Source organism: Amblyomma americanum, chromosome 9, assembly GCF_052857255.1.
Source record: "Amblyomma americanum isolate KBUSLIRL-KWMA chromosome 9, ASM5285725v1, whole genome shotgun sequence".
NCBI classification, from domain to species: domain Eukaryota; kingdom Metazoa; phylum Arthropoda; class Arachnida; order Ixodida; family Ixodidae; genus Amblyomma; species Amblyomma americanum.
The window spans coordinates 79,212,823-79,230,140 of record NC_135505.1 but is presented as its reverse complement, the minus strand read 5'-3'; the positions used below and the strand labels follow the sequence as shown (position 1 = coordinate 79,230,140).

Below are 17,318 nucleotides of genomic sequence, written 5' to 3'. Positions count from 1 at the left end.
CAATTCATAGAGCAAGATGGATCGTCAGGCGTTCTTTAAATTTTACGGGTTCGCGCGCAGTGACAACGGAGTAGGCAAGTTGATTCCATTCTTGTATTGCGATTGGCAAAAAAAAAAAAAGATTTGTTAAAGGCGTTAGTTGATCTATGTAAACGTTAGGTGCTCATGGAATTGAATAAAGGTTACGACGTACGCACAGGTGGCATTAGAAGTGACTCGTCGTATTCAGCATTGTATTGTATTATATTGCAATTGTAATTTTGTATTTTAAGCAGAGCATTTCTCTATAAGTTCGTTCAGTAGGCACAGCCTACTCTGCATGAACCTCGTTTGATGGGGCTCATGTACCTATGTCTAATTGGTGCTAAACCTTCCAGCGCCACGCTTCTTGCTTCTTTTCTATCTTCCCCTCCCCTTTCCTACTTCTCCACTCATGAAATCTCAATGTGGCTCCCGATAATAAGCAGAATGCTGTACTTCGTACTTTACTTCCGAGTTGACTCACTCCCTTATTCCCCCGCGGTCAGGTGATCAGCGACGGAGTGTCGTTGATGATGCTGTTCTGCAACCATCTCTGCGATCCGGGGCCAAGCCTGAAGCTTAAGCCCCGTTTCGGCGGCTCCAGCTTTCCGCTGAACGTGTGCCGGGCGCTGGTCGTCGGCCCGCTCACCTTCCTCATCTCGTGGCTGCTGCTCACCAAGCGCGACTTCAACTACCTCAAGCGGGGATCCAAACTGCCCGGTCGACAGAGGGTCATCGCCTGGACGGCCGGCTCCATACGCCTCTCGCAGGTCAGCCGCATGCTGTGATTTGGAAGAAGGACGGATGCGCGGCTATGTACGCACTGACGTGTTCACAAAGCCACGAGAAAAGAAAAAGTACTCGCTATAAGTTACACAGCTGAGTGACTTCATTATTATCTTAAAAAAGTGCTGATTTCGAAATTAAATTATGAGTACGCTGCAAGAAGTGGGCTATGGCTAACCTTGTACGGTCAGAATATTGTAACTGCTTCCGCTGTCTGCTAGAACTGTTAAAAAGAAATGCCTTCTCTCACTCTGTTAACCTTGGGACAGCGTGTCGTCACTCACTTTGTCCTTGAGAAGGGATCAATTAATCTCTGATTTCTTCTAAACAGCTGTTTTATTCACAGACTCGATAACAGCGATTGGCGCTGTACGTGTAGGGTTGAATATCTCCTGCGATGTAATTTTTAACTATTCTTCAAAAACACAAGATGAGCGTGCATACAAAGGGACCGACAATCCATGAAGGTTCCGATATTTCTGAATTGATATTATCAGAGTTGCTTAGGTATGTAGCGGCACTTGGCTTTCAAGCTGGGAAGCGCTTTTAATATAGAAGATACTCAGATATGTGCGGGATTATGCCTGCACGTTCTAGGCAGCGTCGAGAAGAAACGTTCTTCCTTACTTGGAGATAGTTGCTTATTCTGCTGAAGAAAGCTGTGTAAGGCCAATCGGTTATTGCGAATGAATTTTTTTCTTAGAACAGGAAGGCTTAAGAAATCTGAGCGAAATTTCCAGCATAGCAATGATACCAATGGGTTAATTCGTGGTTAGATGGTTCATGACACTGCTCATTCTTGTGAAAGAAACTAATAAACTGATATTTGAGCTGGCGATTTTCCACGGGTGGTCAGCATATCCCGACGCCACATCTCTTACTCACATATGATGCAGAATAAATAAACGGGGTTTTTAGATGTGGATCGAAAGCATTGTGCGCAACTATATTGGTAAATGTTTTCCCCCTGGCTTATTAGTCTCCTGTCAAGCGATAAGCGTAGTGAATTTTCTACTGGCACTTACCAGACCGCTCTTTTCACCTTTTCTAACGCTTCCTTTTGTTCGCATTCCATGAAACGATACCACACTTACTATATGGATAAAGGTTAAGCGTACCTTCAGAAGTTTTCATTTTCACAGTATTTATTCTCAGAGTTTTAGGGTGTCTCCGACAACAAAGTCGCGCGGTGAAAAGTTCTTCGCGTAGAATACTTACCAGCGGTGAATAATTAAGGTTCTCTTAGGATAATGCAGGCATTGTAATAATCGTTTAAAATGGTATATACGGCTGTGATGCGAGGAGCATCACGAGTAAACCACTTACGGACACACTTCGTTCTTATTTCAAATATAGAAACTATCGGCGCTTGCTTCAAGCAGTTCCTCATAGAACTTGCCTATTGTTCTCGGCCTCTGTGAATCCCGCAGGTGTACCGCATCAAACAGATCACGAGGAGCACCTTCAACGACGTTCTCATGACGGCCATGTCCGGGTCGCTGCGCAGCTTCTTCAAGAGGCGAGGCGTCGTCAACCCGCCCGACATCAAGGTGAGACACCCGGCGTGGTACACGTAGAAATGGAGAAGGATGAAATCCTGCCCATTGTTTACCCTTCAAAACCAAGAATCGATCTTTACGGAAAATAGGCGCGCAACACGTAACGTGGAATACGCAGAGAGAGGTATCAGAGACAGGTATCTACGACCACCAAGACATTCGGTAGGGATCTCCTTATCCACTGCTTGTGGCCGTTTTCAGATGGAAATATTCAAGAACAAAAGGAAAAGTCAGAATTGCATTGTCAATTTATTACCGACTGTACATGCTCTTTAAATTCCCTACGGCTGGTTACTGTATATTGGGGCTAAAGGCGGCTACATGGAGCATTTCAGAGGAATCCGCTCGTGCTATGTCGGGACCGCACGCTTTTATGCCTCAAGACTGCATGCGTTAGAAGTAACGACTTGAAAGCGACAGCGGCGAGAGCGGAGGAATGGACAACCGGAAAGTGGAAGCCACCGGCCACCAGTGGCAGGTGGCGGGCGAAGAAAAGCGCCCAAGTTTCGGATTACCGACTATCGTAATCGCCTGTAAAATTTTCCAGGGATTGTCCAAGACTGCGTCACTTCTCGTGGAAATAGTGAGTGACAGCTTAAAAGCGCGTGTCAAATTATTTCTGCAAAGCTTTTGCTTGAAATGAATATGACTACTTAGCACTTTGTTTGAAGTGCAGTACTGAGGGCGGCATCAGGCACTGGACTGAAGTCTTAAAAATCTATTTATATAGCCAGACGCTTTCTCTCTCACTTTAGTATTCATTTTCAGCCACGTTTTCCGCACAATCTGTCATGCAAAAGCAAGCATAGTGTTTTTCTTCTGCTCTTCATCTCTAAGTAAAATCTCGAAATCGAGCTCACTTTCACAACAGCAAAAAATAACTTGAAAAAGAATACAAGCTCAATTTGTAATTATGTTTGAGGCTATAACCTTGCTTGCTTCAAACGAGAGCAATTTACACTACACTATACTAACGCCCCGAAAGCATAAGAATGGACAGCCGTCGCCGTAGCTCAATTGGTAAAGCCCCGGACACAAAATTCGGGGGTGGCGTGTTCGGATCCCACCTGCGGCATGTGATTGTTTTTTCTTCCGTTTTATTGATCTCTCATTGATGAGCAGCACGAATTAAAAGACATCCTCTATGTTCCTTGGCTTCGATGACTGTTGACGCACACGCACACGCGTGCACATGCGCACACACGCACACACGCACACGCACACACACACACACACACGCAGGCACGCGCGCACACGCACGCACACGCACGCACGCACACGCACACGCACGCACACACACGCACACTCACGCGCACGCACACACACACACACGCTCGCATGCACACAGCACAATGGCGAAGAACAACGCAAGGGGCTGCTCTGCGGGACACGCGTCAAAATCTGTTGACGTATCCAAATAACTTTGGAAAAATGTTTGCAATTCCAGGTGACATGAATGTAGATATGCTAGTGGACGATCCATGCTCAAGGCAGTTTAACCTTTTAGTGCACTCCTATGCCTACATGAACATTATCAATGTACCCACACGGAAAATTCAGCACAGTTCCACTGTGATGGATTTGTGTATCACTAATGCACATCCTCTAAACTCCTCAGCAGGAGTTATGTTCGTAGACGAAAGTGATAATTTATCAATTTATTCCTTCTTACCGCAAAGTAATATCACAGTTAGACAAGAATTTCATTATTTCCGCAGCATAAACTCGCGTTCGTTAGAGAATTTCCGTACCCTTGTACAAAATGTTACTTGGGATTCGGTACTAAATGAACCGAACCCAAATGACGCATACAATAAATTTTCAATTACTTTGTTATCTGCTATGAACGAGCTTTCTTTCCCCTTGCAGACATAGGTTGGTCAACGTAAAAAAATATGGAAGCCATGGAAAACAGCAATCCTTTACAAAAAATAGAAAAAAAGAATAAAACCTACTTTTCGTTTATAAAAACTCGTACTAATTCAAATGACTGACTTTGCCAGGCACAAGAAATATCGAAATCAAGTGAATCCACAAATAAAATGAGCCAAATTTAAATACTATCACGGGCGTTTTACACGTTTTTTTTAATGGTAAACGAAAAATTTGGGACGAAATAAGAAACTTGATGGAAAAAAATGTGCAAGAACAAACTTTGACCGTTACATCAAACGACCATCATCTGGATCTTGATGATTCACCGATAGCTCTAAATAACCATTTCATCAGTTGTGGCAATCCCGGGTTCGAACCCGACCGCGGCGGCTGCGTTTTTATGGAGGAAAAACGCTAAGGCGCCCGTGTGCTGTGCGATGTCAGTGCACGTTAAAGATCCCCAGGTGGTCGAAATTATTCCGGAGCCCTCCACTACGGCACCTAATTCATCCTTCTTCTTTCACTCCCTCTCTTATCCCTTCCCTTACGGCGCGGTTCAGGTGTCCAACGATATATGAGACAGATACTGCGCCATTTCCTTTCACCAAAAAAACAATTATTATTATTATTATTATTATTATTATTATTATTATTATTGTGGCAACTATGTGTGCAGTAATTACCAACATTCTTTCTCTTCTCCCCCACCAATTGCATTGTCAACTCGTTTATACTTTCCCCCACCTCGCCTTTTGAAGTAGGCTAAATAATTGATAAACTGAAAAATAATTCTGCCTCCGGATTTGATGACATAAAGGCTGCTCCCATAAAACATGTAGCAGAAATTATTTCACCAGTTTTAACTCATATTATTAATTGCATGCTTGAGACAGGAATATTTTTTGAAAACTTTAAAATACGTAGAATGTGTCATTTTCATAAAGGCGCAAATGATAATTCAGTAAATAACTATAGGCTCATATCTGTGCTTCCCATTCTTTCAAAAGTGTTCGAAACTCCCATAAATGTAAGATTAATAAGCTTTATCGATAAATATAGCATAATAAGTAATGCACAGTATGCTTTCCGGAAGGAAAAGTGTGAACTTGCACTACTCAACATAAAGGAAGAAATAGTGAAAATCACTGAAAATCATTTCTACACAATAGGCCTGTTTCTAGATTTGCTTAAAGCATTTGACTGTGTTAGTCATGACGTCCTTTTATCTAAACTTCTTAAGTATGGAATACGTGGGAATGCGTATTATCTCTTAAAGAGCTACCTAACAAACCGCTCTCAATATGTGTCTTTTAATAAACAGTCCTTGCCACGATCAATAGTGTTAAATTGCGTTCCACAGAGTTTAATTTTGGGGCCATTGTTATTTAACCTATATATAAATAATCCTCCCACAATACCCTCTTCACCCCAAATAGTCATGTATGCAGATGACTGCAAGATGCAATTAAATGTCAGTAAAAAAAAATACGTTTTATTTACACCCATAAACAAACCAATTAGTGTTAATATTGTACCGCAACACACGATTACAGGAGGTCTCAGTCCGAAAATTCTTGGGGGTATGGCCCCAAAACGATATGTTCTCGAACACCCATGTAAATAAATTAGCTGCAGAACCAGGAAAATACTGTGGGCTGTATATACGGGATGAGTAAACTTATTCCTGTATGGTTAAAACAATTATTGTATTATGCACTTTTCTTCTCCAAGTTTTCATATTGTGGACTAGTGTGGGGAACAACTACAGCGCAAAACTACAACAAATGACTGGTGTTGCAAAAAATTCTTTAAGAATATTCGAGAACTATCAAGGAAAACTATGCGATCTTCTAACAGACAATCGCTTTATTAAACATGCGATGCTTCCTGCCACCCAAAATACTACTACAAGTTATTACAACACATTTATAAGAATAAGTTTCACAACAGTACAAGAGATCTTAAATCAAAGTACACCACTCGCAAACAAAAAAGGAGAATACCGCTCTCCAGAACGAACTATGGAAGGCGGAGCCTCAACTTCCAAGTTGTTTACTTGCTGAATACCGTAGTGGGCCAGGTCCAATTTCAAAAACCCATGTTTAAGAAACCGGCGAAAACTTGCTCTCTGTTATCATTTCTGACAAGCCAAAATGTAAACACCTTATATTATTCTTTATATTCTGTCTGTACGTTTAGGTATGTCTGTATTGTGTATGCATATGCATAAAGTTCATTGTAAATAGTATTTTTGCATTTCTTATATTCAATTGTAATATCATGCTAATTCTTGGTTCGACCACAAATGCATGTGTATGTGTGTAACCATTGTATCCATTATTTTTGTGACTAGTGTACACTGAATGCCGAGTTTTGCTATCTGGGGCGGGAGTCTCTGTCAGGGCATGTGCCTCTAGCTCCTGCTCCATTTTTTCTGTAGAGAAAGAAATTAAATAAAATGATAAAAAAAGGAAAATGAAATAGTCCCACACCCGGCATGAGTTGGAGTAGGACTTCGGGATCCCTTCTGACGGGCGTGGGTTCTGTGTTACTGCCGGCATGTTTTTCTACAAGAGAAATGCACTCTCAGCTACACGGCTTTGCAATACGCGGTGCGTGTATTCCAGAGCAGCCGAGACTTTCAATCCGCACGCTATCGAGATGACTGCCGTTGCTGCAGTGCACTTGTTTTCCTCTCCACAGCGAAGGAAGTAAAAAAACACATTCTCTGTGCCATCTGTATACTGTCTGTCAAAATCTGGCATGCGTGTGCTGGTATTACAAGTGTGGAGAGAAAGTATATTGGGAGCCAAAATCTGGCGTTATGTTTCGAGTTCAGACTTCTATGCGCAATAGGCATATGCCAATGTGAAGTAGGTTGGTTGGATCAGACTGAACACAAAACAAATTTTCCGCGCCAGTTGGCCACTGATAATCTTTGATGAGGCGTTCAGAGTCTGCTTTAGATTTATAATATGTAACGGTTATTATAACGGAAGGTTCAGTAAATGATTTAACTTATCCTTCTGCGTAAGTCAGAAGTGGCATATAATCGCCAAAGACCCTTAGCGACAGGAATTCGTTTCCTGCTCAGCATGAAATATGTGAATATTAACTTTTCAAAAGTTAAACGAAACTCACACCTCGATTTAAATACCGACACAATGTCGAGCACAAATTCGATTTCAGAAGGATTTCACGTCAAGAGGAATTCCTATGGACTTAAGGTGTACGGTGTTTAGCAATTCACTTTTGCCCCTTTCCTCAGTTTAGCAGTGCCAAGGATGCGGCGTGGAGGGGAAAAGTATAGAAATTTGTCAGTATAGTTTTTGCGGCAATTCGGCCTTAGGTAATTTTTCTTCAAACCGTTTAGTTTAGGCCGTTGTAGCTTTTTAGACGAATACTTCCCGGGGGCCTGGCTCACGCAATGATGCGAGACGTGAAAGAATATATTTTTAGGGCATTATTAGCATAAACACTTCGTAATGGCACCTTGTACTGCGAACGTTTTACCATTTTTTTCAAATTTTTCATGTGCTCCGCCTTGTCGCAATCACCCCATCGGGTTTATCACATTCAGCATGTTAACTACACCCGCTTTATCCCAACAACCGAGCCTATGTGCTGCGTATCCGCAAGCGTGCTAGACGTGCTGGAAATCCCATCTTTTGTACAATGCCGCAAAAATGCGGTAGGATTTTAACGCACTTAAACCAAGTAGACACGCGACAGTATGTGCTTCGCCTGGTTGGCTCGTGGTTTTGCTTTGCTGGCCCGTCAGCACGTCTTTCGACGATATTAGTTCGATAGTAGTATTAGTTAATGAAGACGACGACGTGAAATGCACAGCGCGAGAGTGTGTTGCAGTCTAACACGAGGCGCGATTGGCTGCGGCGATAACATCGTGCTCTCGTTCGATAGCATAGGCCTTGTGCTATCGATAGCCTAGTGCTCATCTGTTCACGCCACCGCGGGTTCGAAACACATTCTAGGCAATATTGATTTATGTTTCAAGGCCACGCTTCAGCGTTGACACAGCTTTTGCAGCTTTGGTGGTGAAATAGGCCTTTGGTTGTAAAACGTTCTTTGAACTTCATACTGGCCATTTGACATGCACGGCAGTGTTAGAATGGATATCGTTTACTTGGGCAGCGCTTGATGTAGCGATACTTGCAAGAAGTCAGAGCTGTCACTACCTTTGCCGTTGGAACTTTACTCTGACACGCGCTTCACTCGTTGAACTCACCTTGAAGCGAAGCCAATGCCGTGGGTGACTGGTGTTAAAGCGGTTAAAAACGGACAATATCTAGGGGAAGAAGGTGCTTTGAAATACATTTAAGGTACCTGCTAGTTCCGGTTTCGCAAATATGGTCATATTCTCTCGAAATCTACGTTTCCGGAGACGCAGCTTTTTTTTTTCGGGCGGAAGTCAATTCTAACCCGATTTCAACGACACATTCGCTAGGTTTAAAAATTTCTAAGAGTCGAGTCGTACACGGCGGCGTGGCGCTATGGTTTCTTTCGTGTGCGTGTGCGTGCGTGCGCGTACAGCCTAATCGTTACTGCACTTATAAAAACATTTCCGTGCGTTTCCAGTTCGCATCAGCTAATCAAAAGTGATATATATTGCATGCTCATTGATGTTAAATGATATAGATGTCTCTATACTAGGAAATAGCAATGCTAATAATAGGACGCAGTCATGATTAACATACGTATATTTTGACCTTATGGACGTCATCTTTGTTTCAAGTGGATACAACGACGAAAATGTCTTTCCCAGACAACGCACTGTCTAGCCGTGGCCGAGTAAAAAGGAGGCCACATAAGACTCCTTAATGTAGAAAAAAAAAGCGGTAAAAAATCTTCCCTGTCCCAGTGCTCACGCCGCTGACTCGACAAACACCACTCGAACTCGCTGCCCTGCTTGTTGAACAAACCAAGTCTGTGCAAACGAGTATTTTTTTTTTGTTGGTTTTAAACCCCGGGCGCCAGAGCACATTTCGGTGTAAAAAAAAGCAAAAAATGCCCTTTCATCTTCCGCTGTGGTGGTGGCAGTTTGGGCGCCGGTTGCCCTTCGAATTTGGATGCGCAGACGCATCAGAATGCAGCAGGCGGCACACAAGGACCTCCTCTTAGGAACGGTGAACGGCAGGAAATAAAACAAGGCTGCTGTAGTTTTTCTTCAAGAAAAACTAAAGCATGTTTTTGTGCGGTCATTTTCACCGCTTGCGCATGTCAGGCGGCGTGGACAGCTGTCAGACTGTAACGATCAGTCCAATTCTGACAGCGCTGTTGTTTTTAGCGCGTTGTTCGAGTCCAGTCCCACCGTCAGAAAGTGTTTTGTCGCCTTAAACGCTCGCTTGTTGCTTTCTTTATTTTCCTCTCGTTCGTTTATTTACCCTTTCGCCGTTTTTCGCTACTTTGCGCTGAGCTTCACAGCGGTTGATGTTTCTGGGCAGCATCCCGGCTACAATGTTAAGAGCCCGAGTGAGGTTTTATTCTTTCTACATTCCCGTCTTCTTCTCAGTCGACAGGCAGGTTCTTTTGCCATGCTTGCGTGGGCTTATCTGTGACATTCTGAGTAGCACGTTGGGTGACAAGTTTTTTTTGCCGGCTCAGTTCCAGCTTCTCCCTCGCTGTGGACCCGCAGTGACGGTGACGTGCAGAGTCGGCAGAAAGGTTGGCCGGGATAACAAACCGGAAGGGAAAGCTGCAGCGGCGAAGCGATAGTGGCCAGGCACGCCTGCCTGGCTCGTGTCGTCTTGGGCGCTGTACCGTTAGCGGTCGAAATGTGTATTGTAGCCTAGGCGGACGTCGGAAGAGCATTCGGCTAGAAGTCAGTGTGCCGCCGGGCATTGAGTGAGCAGCTATTACTTCATGCTGCGTCTTCGTCCGGAAACTACTAGGTGATGAATGTCGTTTGATAAGGCTATCAGGTTAGCACTGCTAACGTAACCTGCCGGTTACGTTGGCGAAAAGCGCGTCTCTTGATGGTGCCGAGATGGCACCGAGACATCGGTTCGCCCGTGGGAATATGGTCGGATTATCACAGTTTTCTCTCTAACGCATATCAGCGTAGGTAAAAAATAAAGGAGGACTAGGTCCCGAATCACAGTGTGCATAAGGATAGTGGACTTAGGCATAGTAGAAGCGCGAAAAGACGCACACAAAAGAAGAACTAGATACCGAGAGACACGGTTCTTCTTTTGTGTATTTTTTTTTGCACTGCTACTATGCCTAAGACAAGTAACTCGCCCAAGAGCTCGTTTTACTCAAGGCTAGTGGAATTACCCAAGCACCTCAGGTAATTTCTCCAATAATGGAAACGTATGGCATCACACAGGCCTTTTATACGACCAGCATTTGCCAATACATTTCTAATATTGGGCCTGTGGCCTGTACTGCTTGCGTACCATTATTTCCTGGTTCCTTAAAGCCGTGTTTCTGTGTTGGTGAAAAGTCTTTTTTTGTGTAATGGAAAGAAAAGAGACGCAGTGGGGCCTTCAGGAGGTTGGACATCAATGTTCTCAGCTCTCAGCCACTCATGAAGGCAAAAAAAACAAAAAAACTCGGGGGCACTGTCACGTCATGTGACAGACCATCACAAACTAAGCTCTATTGAAGCTGTTCTCGTTACACCTCTTCATGAACGCCAGAGGCGCCCCCCCCCCCCCCCCCATCATACCACTTGCAGTACACGACCCTTGCCAAAAAATCTCGGGCGATCGTTTTCAGCTGCGTTTTTTCAGAAAACTGCGCTTGAAATTTGTTTCGTGACGTTCCCTCATGAGATGCATTTTTTTTTCACTTTTGCCTGCGCGGCCTCGCACGTGCCTTGGAGCCCATTACTGTTCGTAAATTACTCGCGGTAAACGTTAGACTCAAAAGGACGAATGTGTGGAGTAGATGCCACGCACGCATAATAAAAAAAGTACTATTTTCGTTTCTCGAAACAGTGCTTCTGCCTGTCCACACTGTGCTAAGTCTCGTATGTGCAACAGCGGGTTAAGGGGTCCTCGATGACAGCTTGTTGAATTTTTTGCTCCCAGAAAAAAAAGATGGTTTACCTCTTGGTGGCTGTTAAAGTTCGCTCCGCAGCGACTAATTCAGTTGTTTGAAAAAAGGTTTACAATGTAAGATTTTTTCCTAGCCATCGATTAGAAACGTGACGTCAGTAACCGAAAATGTTTGCTTTATCATCAATAGGAAGTGATCAGTTGCTGAGCATAGCCTCAGAGACCCGAAAAAAAAATGTCTTGAAACCACCTGGACTTGCTTCGGGGAACTACTGGCACAGCGATAGCTATACTTTATCCTTGGGCTTTTCTAGCTAATAAATTCGCTGTTTTATTGTAAATAGCGTTTTTGTCATTTAAACGCGGTAACCTATCGATATTGTCTAAATTAAATTTGTCCTCAGTTGAAGTTACTGCCTGGACGCTCCATGAGCCTACTTCACGGCTGCTAGAGTACGTACATGGTCTGCCTGCCTCGTTCCAGGCGTTAACAGAACCCCGGTGATGTGAAAGCGGTTAAATGCAGTGCGATTCGCACCCCGATCTACACATAACAGCAAAGTACATGAATTGACACTTACTTCATTATGACGCCATCTTCAAGCTTCGCTGTTTGTCAAAAGCGGATATAAGCGTTTTTCACTTGCCAGTAGTGGTTCGGGACTGCGTAACTCTTCGTACCCAGCGTGCAAGCACAGGTAGATGAGATAAAACGAGTACCCCACCCTCCCGAGCTTCTCTAAGTGAGCCGACTTCGTGATGCCTTCTTGGACCCATTTGACACCTTTGTCCCGTTTTCTGAATGCACCTTGCCAAACTTTCAAGCCAAGCTTTTAAGCTTGCCAGGCAGTTTTAAATGCACCTTGCCAAGCAAGTCGCTCTGAGTTACACCATCCATGCAGTCGCGTTCACTTAACCCGACTCGACGGTCAATTAGCCCATCTCGCTAACAGGCTTACTCGAATCGATTTTGTCGGGCTCATGTAAACACCCAGTATGAGGCGTTGGCTGCGGTTAATATGACATGATGCCTAAACGCCGCTGAAGTTTGGATTCATTGATCATGGCAACTGAAAAAAATTATAACAAGCTGGCTAGGTAAGCGTTAGGACAGCAATATAGTTATAATAGACCTGCTTTTCTTTGGCGACAAATTTTACTGCGAAGTGTTTCTGTATAGTTAGAAAACATTACGCCGTACGCTGAAATTTCGAAACACTCGATAATACGCCAGAAGCTAGTGTCAAGCCGACCCCTGTGCCGTTTTTATTTATAGACGTCTTTCTCAGAAATAATAAATACCAATAATTGCAAAAGTAAAAGAAATAGTCTCTGCAACAAGAATTATCGCTCTTCGGTAAGTGGGTCATTCAGTTCCCAATTATTCATGCAGCGACCTAGAAAATGCGAACAGGACGGGTCTGTGATTCTTTCCGTACGTGCGCAAAATTGTTTTTAATTTGTGTCATGCTTCTTGATGTAAACTGGTGCGGGCATGATCAGAAATAAGGGAAAATGATTTTCGTGGCAATCCTGAAGTTGGTTATTATGCAAATGCAGGAAGTAAACGTCACATTTTTCGTCGCGCATTACCATCGATTATGTCGCAGTCATCTCTTGGGTCCTTGGAGCTTTCGCGTACTAAGAAATCATTGTATTAGGGACACGCTACGAATAAAAGTGACAAGATGCATATTTTGCGGTAACCGAGAAAGAACGGGGCTAGGGGAGGGAAAGGAGAACGGGACAGAAATCTATTTATTCTATTTGGAAAGATGAGCCTTCTTCAGATAAAACGTAGTAATGTTCTTGTGCACTCCGACAGCAGCTGCGACAGCGCTCACAGCGTAGGCAAGCACAGGTCTCTCCATAAAGAGGGGGCAAAGTTGATGGCAACGCAGCTTCGTGTTTTTTAGATTACAGGAAGTAATTTGGAACGAAATATGTGACCCCTTCCCCATGCATAGTAGGGTAGCCACTCCCCTCTGTTCCTTGACCATCCCGCTTGCCGCTCTTTTTGCGCGCTTATGGCACAAAAATGCACGTTAATTATCAGACTATAAGTTTCCATGCTTAAACCTAGAGGTCGTGGCAACCAGTGCGACCTACTGGACGTGTGCGTGATTCTTCTCCTATTTCCAAACTACAGACCTTTTTCTTTACGCTCCCATAAAGAACTGCTACTGATTTCTTTAAATGACTGAAGAGAAAAAAATAACCGGTAATGCGTGCTAATGTATGATGTCAGTCTTCATCAGCCTTCGAGCGCTACAGAAAAAAAAAACACGGGAAGCTCCTTGCGAGATTTATTCTGGATGTCTCTGTTTTGTAGCTTCTGGATTTTTACAATGCGCCGCACGACGCCAAATGCTTTGATAGCAAAACCGTGCTATTCTTCCTCCCCACAACTAAGAAAAAAAATCTTTTCGCATGTGATGAAGTTATTTTCTTGCACTCTTTTTTTTTCCGAGAAGAAAGGAGACTTCGGCGAAAGCTTCTCTATTCATTCACGCTCTGACGGTCTCCAGATCCACCACTGCGGGGCGCTGGGTCATTTTGAGACCGATTCGATAGGAGTTTCCATCTCCTGACAAACTTTCTTTCCCAGCGCATCAGGAGGAACTTTCATTTTCCTTGCAGCTGCGTTGCCACTCTCTTTTTTCCCTCACCGTTGCGTATAGCGAAACGAAATCCAAACATTCGCTCTTGATATTTCCTTGCACTCCATCACCTTTTTTCTGCACACAGTAGGCATATTCTCCGTTGACACTCCTTTTCATCTAGATAGAATCGAACGCGCCTGTCATATTTCTCGCTTGCTGTGTATATTCTGTCGCTCTGGATATTTATCCTTTCCTTTTTCTTCATTTCGTCGTTGAAGACATTATTCCACTTCACTTCAAGCATTCCTATGGCGTTTCACTAAAGCCAATTGCGAGCCCCTTCAGAGGCCGCACCATTTTGGCGTGAACTTTTTTTCCCACGAAATAACCATCTTTTGTGGCTCATTCAAGGTGCCACCGAGTTAGATTTTTGCTTGTTTGTTATGTAGCACTTAGCTTTGCAATGCTTGACTGAGCGCAGCCCGAGTCTCATTGATCGAGTTCGTCTTGATGCTTCGCACTGTAGTCCTGCGCGTGCTGAAATTTTTGTGCGGCTTTCTTTTTGCGCTCTGTCACTTATAAAATGAAGAGCTCTCCGTTTTGGCTGCATCGAGTGTTCCTGACGTTTCTTACGACGGTATATTCTTTACAAACCGCTCTTCTTTCGGGGTGCCGAGGGAACAAATAACGCAGGAAACTTTTGCCCCCTCAATTTCATGATTTTCAAAAGCTTTGATCTCCGGTTTCTTCTTTTTCTGAGTTTCATACAATAAATCATGGCACGAAGTCACACGTTTAATTTCAGTTTCGTTTAGCATCAAACAGAACCTTTTTTGTCAAGTGCTAAGTCAGCCAGTGGAAACTTTGCCTGGTGCATTAAATTTGGGGTCGATAATGTTTAGACTGCAAAACGCAAGACCGTCGTTATAGCCATAGAACAAAATTCATCTCTTGGAAAACTGGAAAACAGTCTGCAATCACTTCTAGAACTGGTTCTGATTCAACGTAACGAGAGGCGCCCACTTTAGAAGATAGCCTTTTAATACGTTAATATCTGGATATTTATGATAATGATATGAAGATGAATAAGACGAGGATAAAGTAGGAATAACTACGAGTAGGTATGCGCATAGGCTAAAAAGGGGGAGCATTGTTGGAGGTTTAGACGCTCAGTAATTATATTAGCAGCATAGGAGAGCGCTATACGTGTTTGAAACCGCGCCACCTCGTTGCAACAGAAGGTACTAAACATCAGACTGATGCTCATCGTTGTTGTGACAGCTGAGGGCCTGTTTTTCATGCTTAACCTTATGAATATAGCACGAAACAGTTTCGGAAGTATAAACGTTATACTTACAGGACGAAGAACAGATGGGAGTGAATCAACAGTGTTCAGGGAGGTGCAGCAAAAACGCAAACGCAGTTTCCACCGTCAATGGCCCACTCAACGCCACACTGCCCTCGAAAACCACAGGTCAATTTATGGATGCGCATCTGCTATTCCCTCGCTTGGGATAGGAATTATGCACGTGCGCTTGGCGCCTAGTGCGGCAGAATACTATCGGGCCTTGGTACAGAGAACCTTTGCTTAGGGTTTTGTGACCGCTGCGTATCAGTTCGAACACGTGGCTTGTTGCATAGCTACAAAAGTTAGTCTCTGAATTCATTTACCAGCGGCCCTGATAACGAACCTTGTTTGCAGTAAATGGTGTCGACGTCGTATGTCGTGATATAAAACTAGCGCGTTCACCTCATGGACAGAGGATGCATTATCTAGGCGGGCCTGAGTCGCAAGGGTCATGTAGGCAAGGTTGTAGTCGTTCCGGAGAATGCGGTTGCGGCCATTCGATCCCGGTAAAAGTGGTAGCGATTATAGACTCTAGCTGTTCCTGTAGTTTCTATAGGATTGTGAAAAAAAGTTGACAAGTCTAGGAGCTTCTGGTTACTACCTAAAGGTCCTGTTCCACAGGGGATCAGGGGTTGGTCCTGATATACCATTATTGCTTTAATGATGAATTGGAACCGGTAACCGATGGAGTCTACGACGGCTATTCTAGACTTTAGCAGTCCAGTTCATGTGGTCGTTCCGCTCTAATTCAGGAGTTTTTGCCAAGAATTACGTAACAGCGTTAAACCGGTATTGTGAATAGCAGAGCTTCTTTCCATGTGAATCAAGACGAGACGCATAACTGTGGCCACTGTCCAATTCTGGTTTCAGGTGAAGTTATGGCTACTTCTTGTTTACACTACAGCGTCAGTGTTCGCGAACTGATGCTGCATTGCTCCGAACAGAGCCTCGTTTGAATATACCCTCTCCAGACAAGCGGCTTTTTTAAACAAACCGTTCAAGACATATTGTGTTCTGATAGACACCCCTTCAGTTCAGCGAAACAGACGCTGAGTTGTAAACAAGAACTCTTCGCACCTCCATCTTAAGCAAGAATTGGACGGCTGGACTTAGGCCTGTTCCGCGCTTTGATGCGCATGCGCCACGAGAGAGGACAGCTGTGGTACATAGGACTGTCCTGAATGCATAACCCATCCTCGAAATGGTAGAAAGTGTGAGACCGTGAGGGCTAAGGAGAGACAAGGAGCTGACGAGACTGCATAGAGGCAGTGTGCAACTGTTATCATATTATATGATACTTCCTCAAAATTGTGCAATCATAGGCTGGTGTGGCAGGTAGAAAACAGGTATTCTTTATCATGGACTTTTAGAGATTAGCAAGCGCGTTCTCAAGGTTTTATCGAACAAAACCGTCTCCAAAGCGATCCACTGTTCTCACCTCTTTAATTTTTCGCACGAATCTGTTAAATGTTTCGTAACCAGAAGTCACAAGGCGCAGTCGATAGCATAGTGTACAGATGGTCAGCATCCAGAGCCACTAGTTGAACAGCGGCTCTTCTATTGCCTACAGAACGAACTCCTTCTATCAGATGCAAAGTCGCTGTTGTAGCTATGGAATTTATCTACGTGCCTTCACTGACCGCATTCCACTGGTGCCAGGTGTAGCTAAACTGACATACATACGCTTGTTTTAAATTACGTATTTCTTGTTAACATGAACTGTAGGGATCAGGTGGCAAGTTTGTTGCCCCCAGATCTTAATGCACCTGGAGTGCAATTTTTCACCAGCCGCATAGGTATTCATGCTAATTATATGTTAAAGTTTATAGTTTTATAACATACATATACACCTCAAAGCACCCAGTAATTGAGTGCAGCATCAAGGGTAGTGCTAAGCCATCAGTAGATGGTTTTTTTAAAAGTCCGTCATGCATTGCCTGGCGACATTGAAGTTAGGGGTTGCCGTACCCGTATAAAGAATTTGAGGAATATATGTTTTCTTTCAAGTCAATTAAATATCATGAAAGGTGCGGCGAAAGTGTACGAGACAGGCTGACTTCATGTCGTCCCCAGAGACGAATAAATGAAAGGAGAGATCAGCCGATTT

At 43.8% G+C, this 17,318-nt stretch overlaps 1 protein-coding gene across 2 annotated transcripts in view; it reads left to right on the top strand.

The window, feature by feature from the left end:
- Positions 1 to 17,318, top strand: part of LOC144105456 (putative diacylglycerol O-acyltransferase Mb3761c) — a 322,783-nt gene that overhangs the window by 269,577 nt on the left and 35,888 nt on the right. For both annotated transcript variants that reach the window (XM_077638579.1, XM_077638580.1), the window contains 2 exons: positions 528 to 791; positions 2,238 to 2,357. In XM_077638579.1, the coding sequence (XP_077494705.1) occupies positions 528 to 791; positions 2,238 to 2,357 (384 nt within the window). The remainder of the gene's footprint in view (positions 1 to 527; positions 792 to 2,237; positions 2,358 to 17,318) is intronic.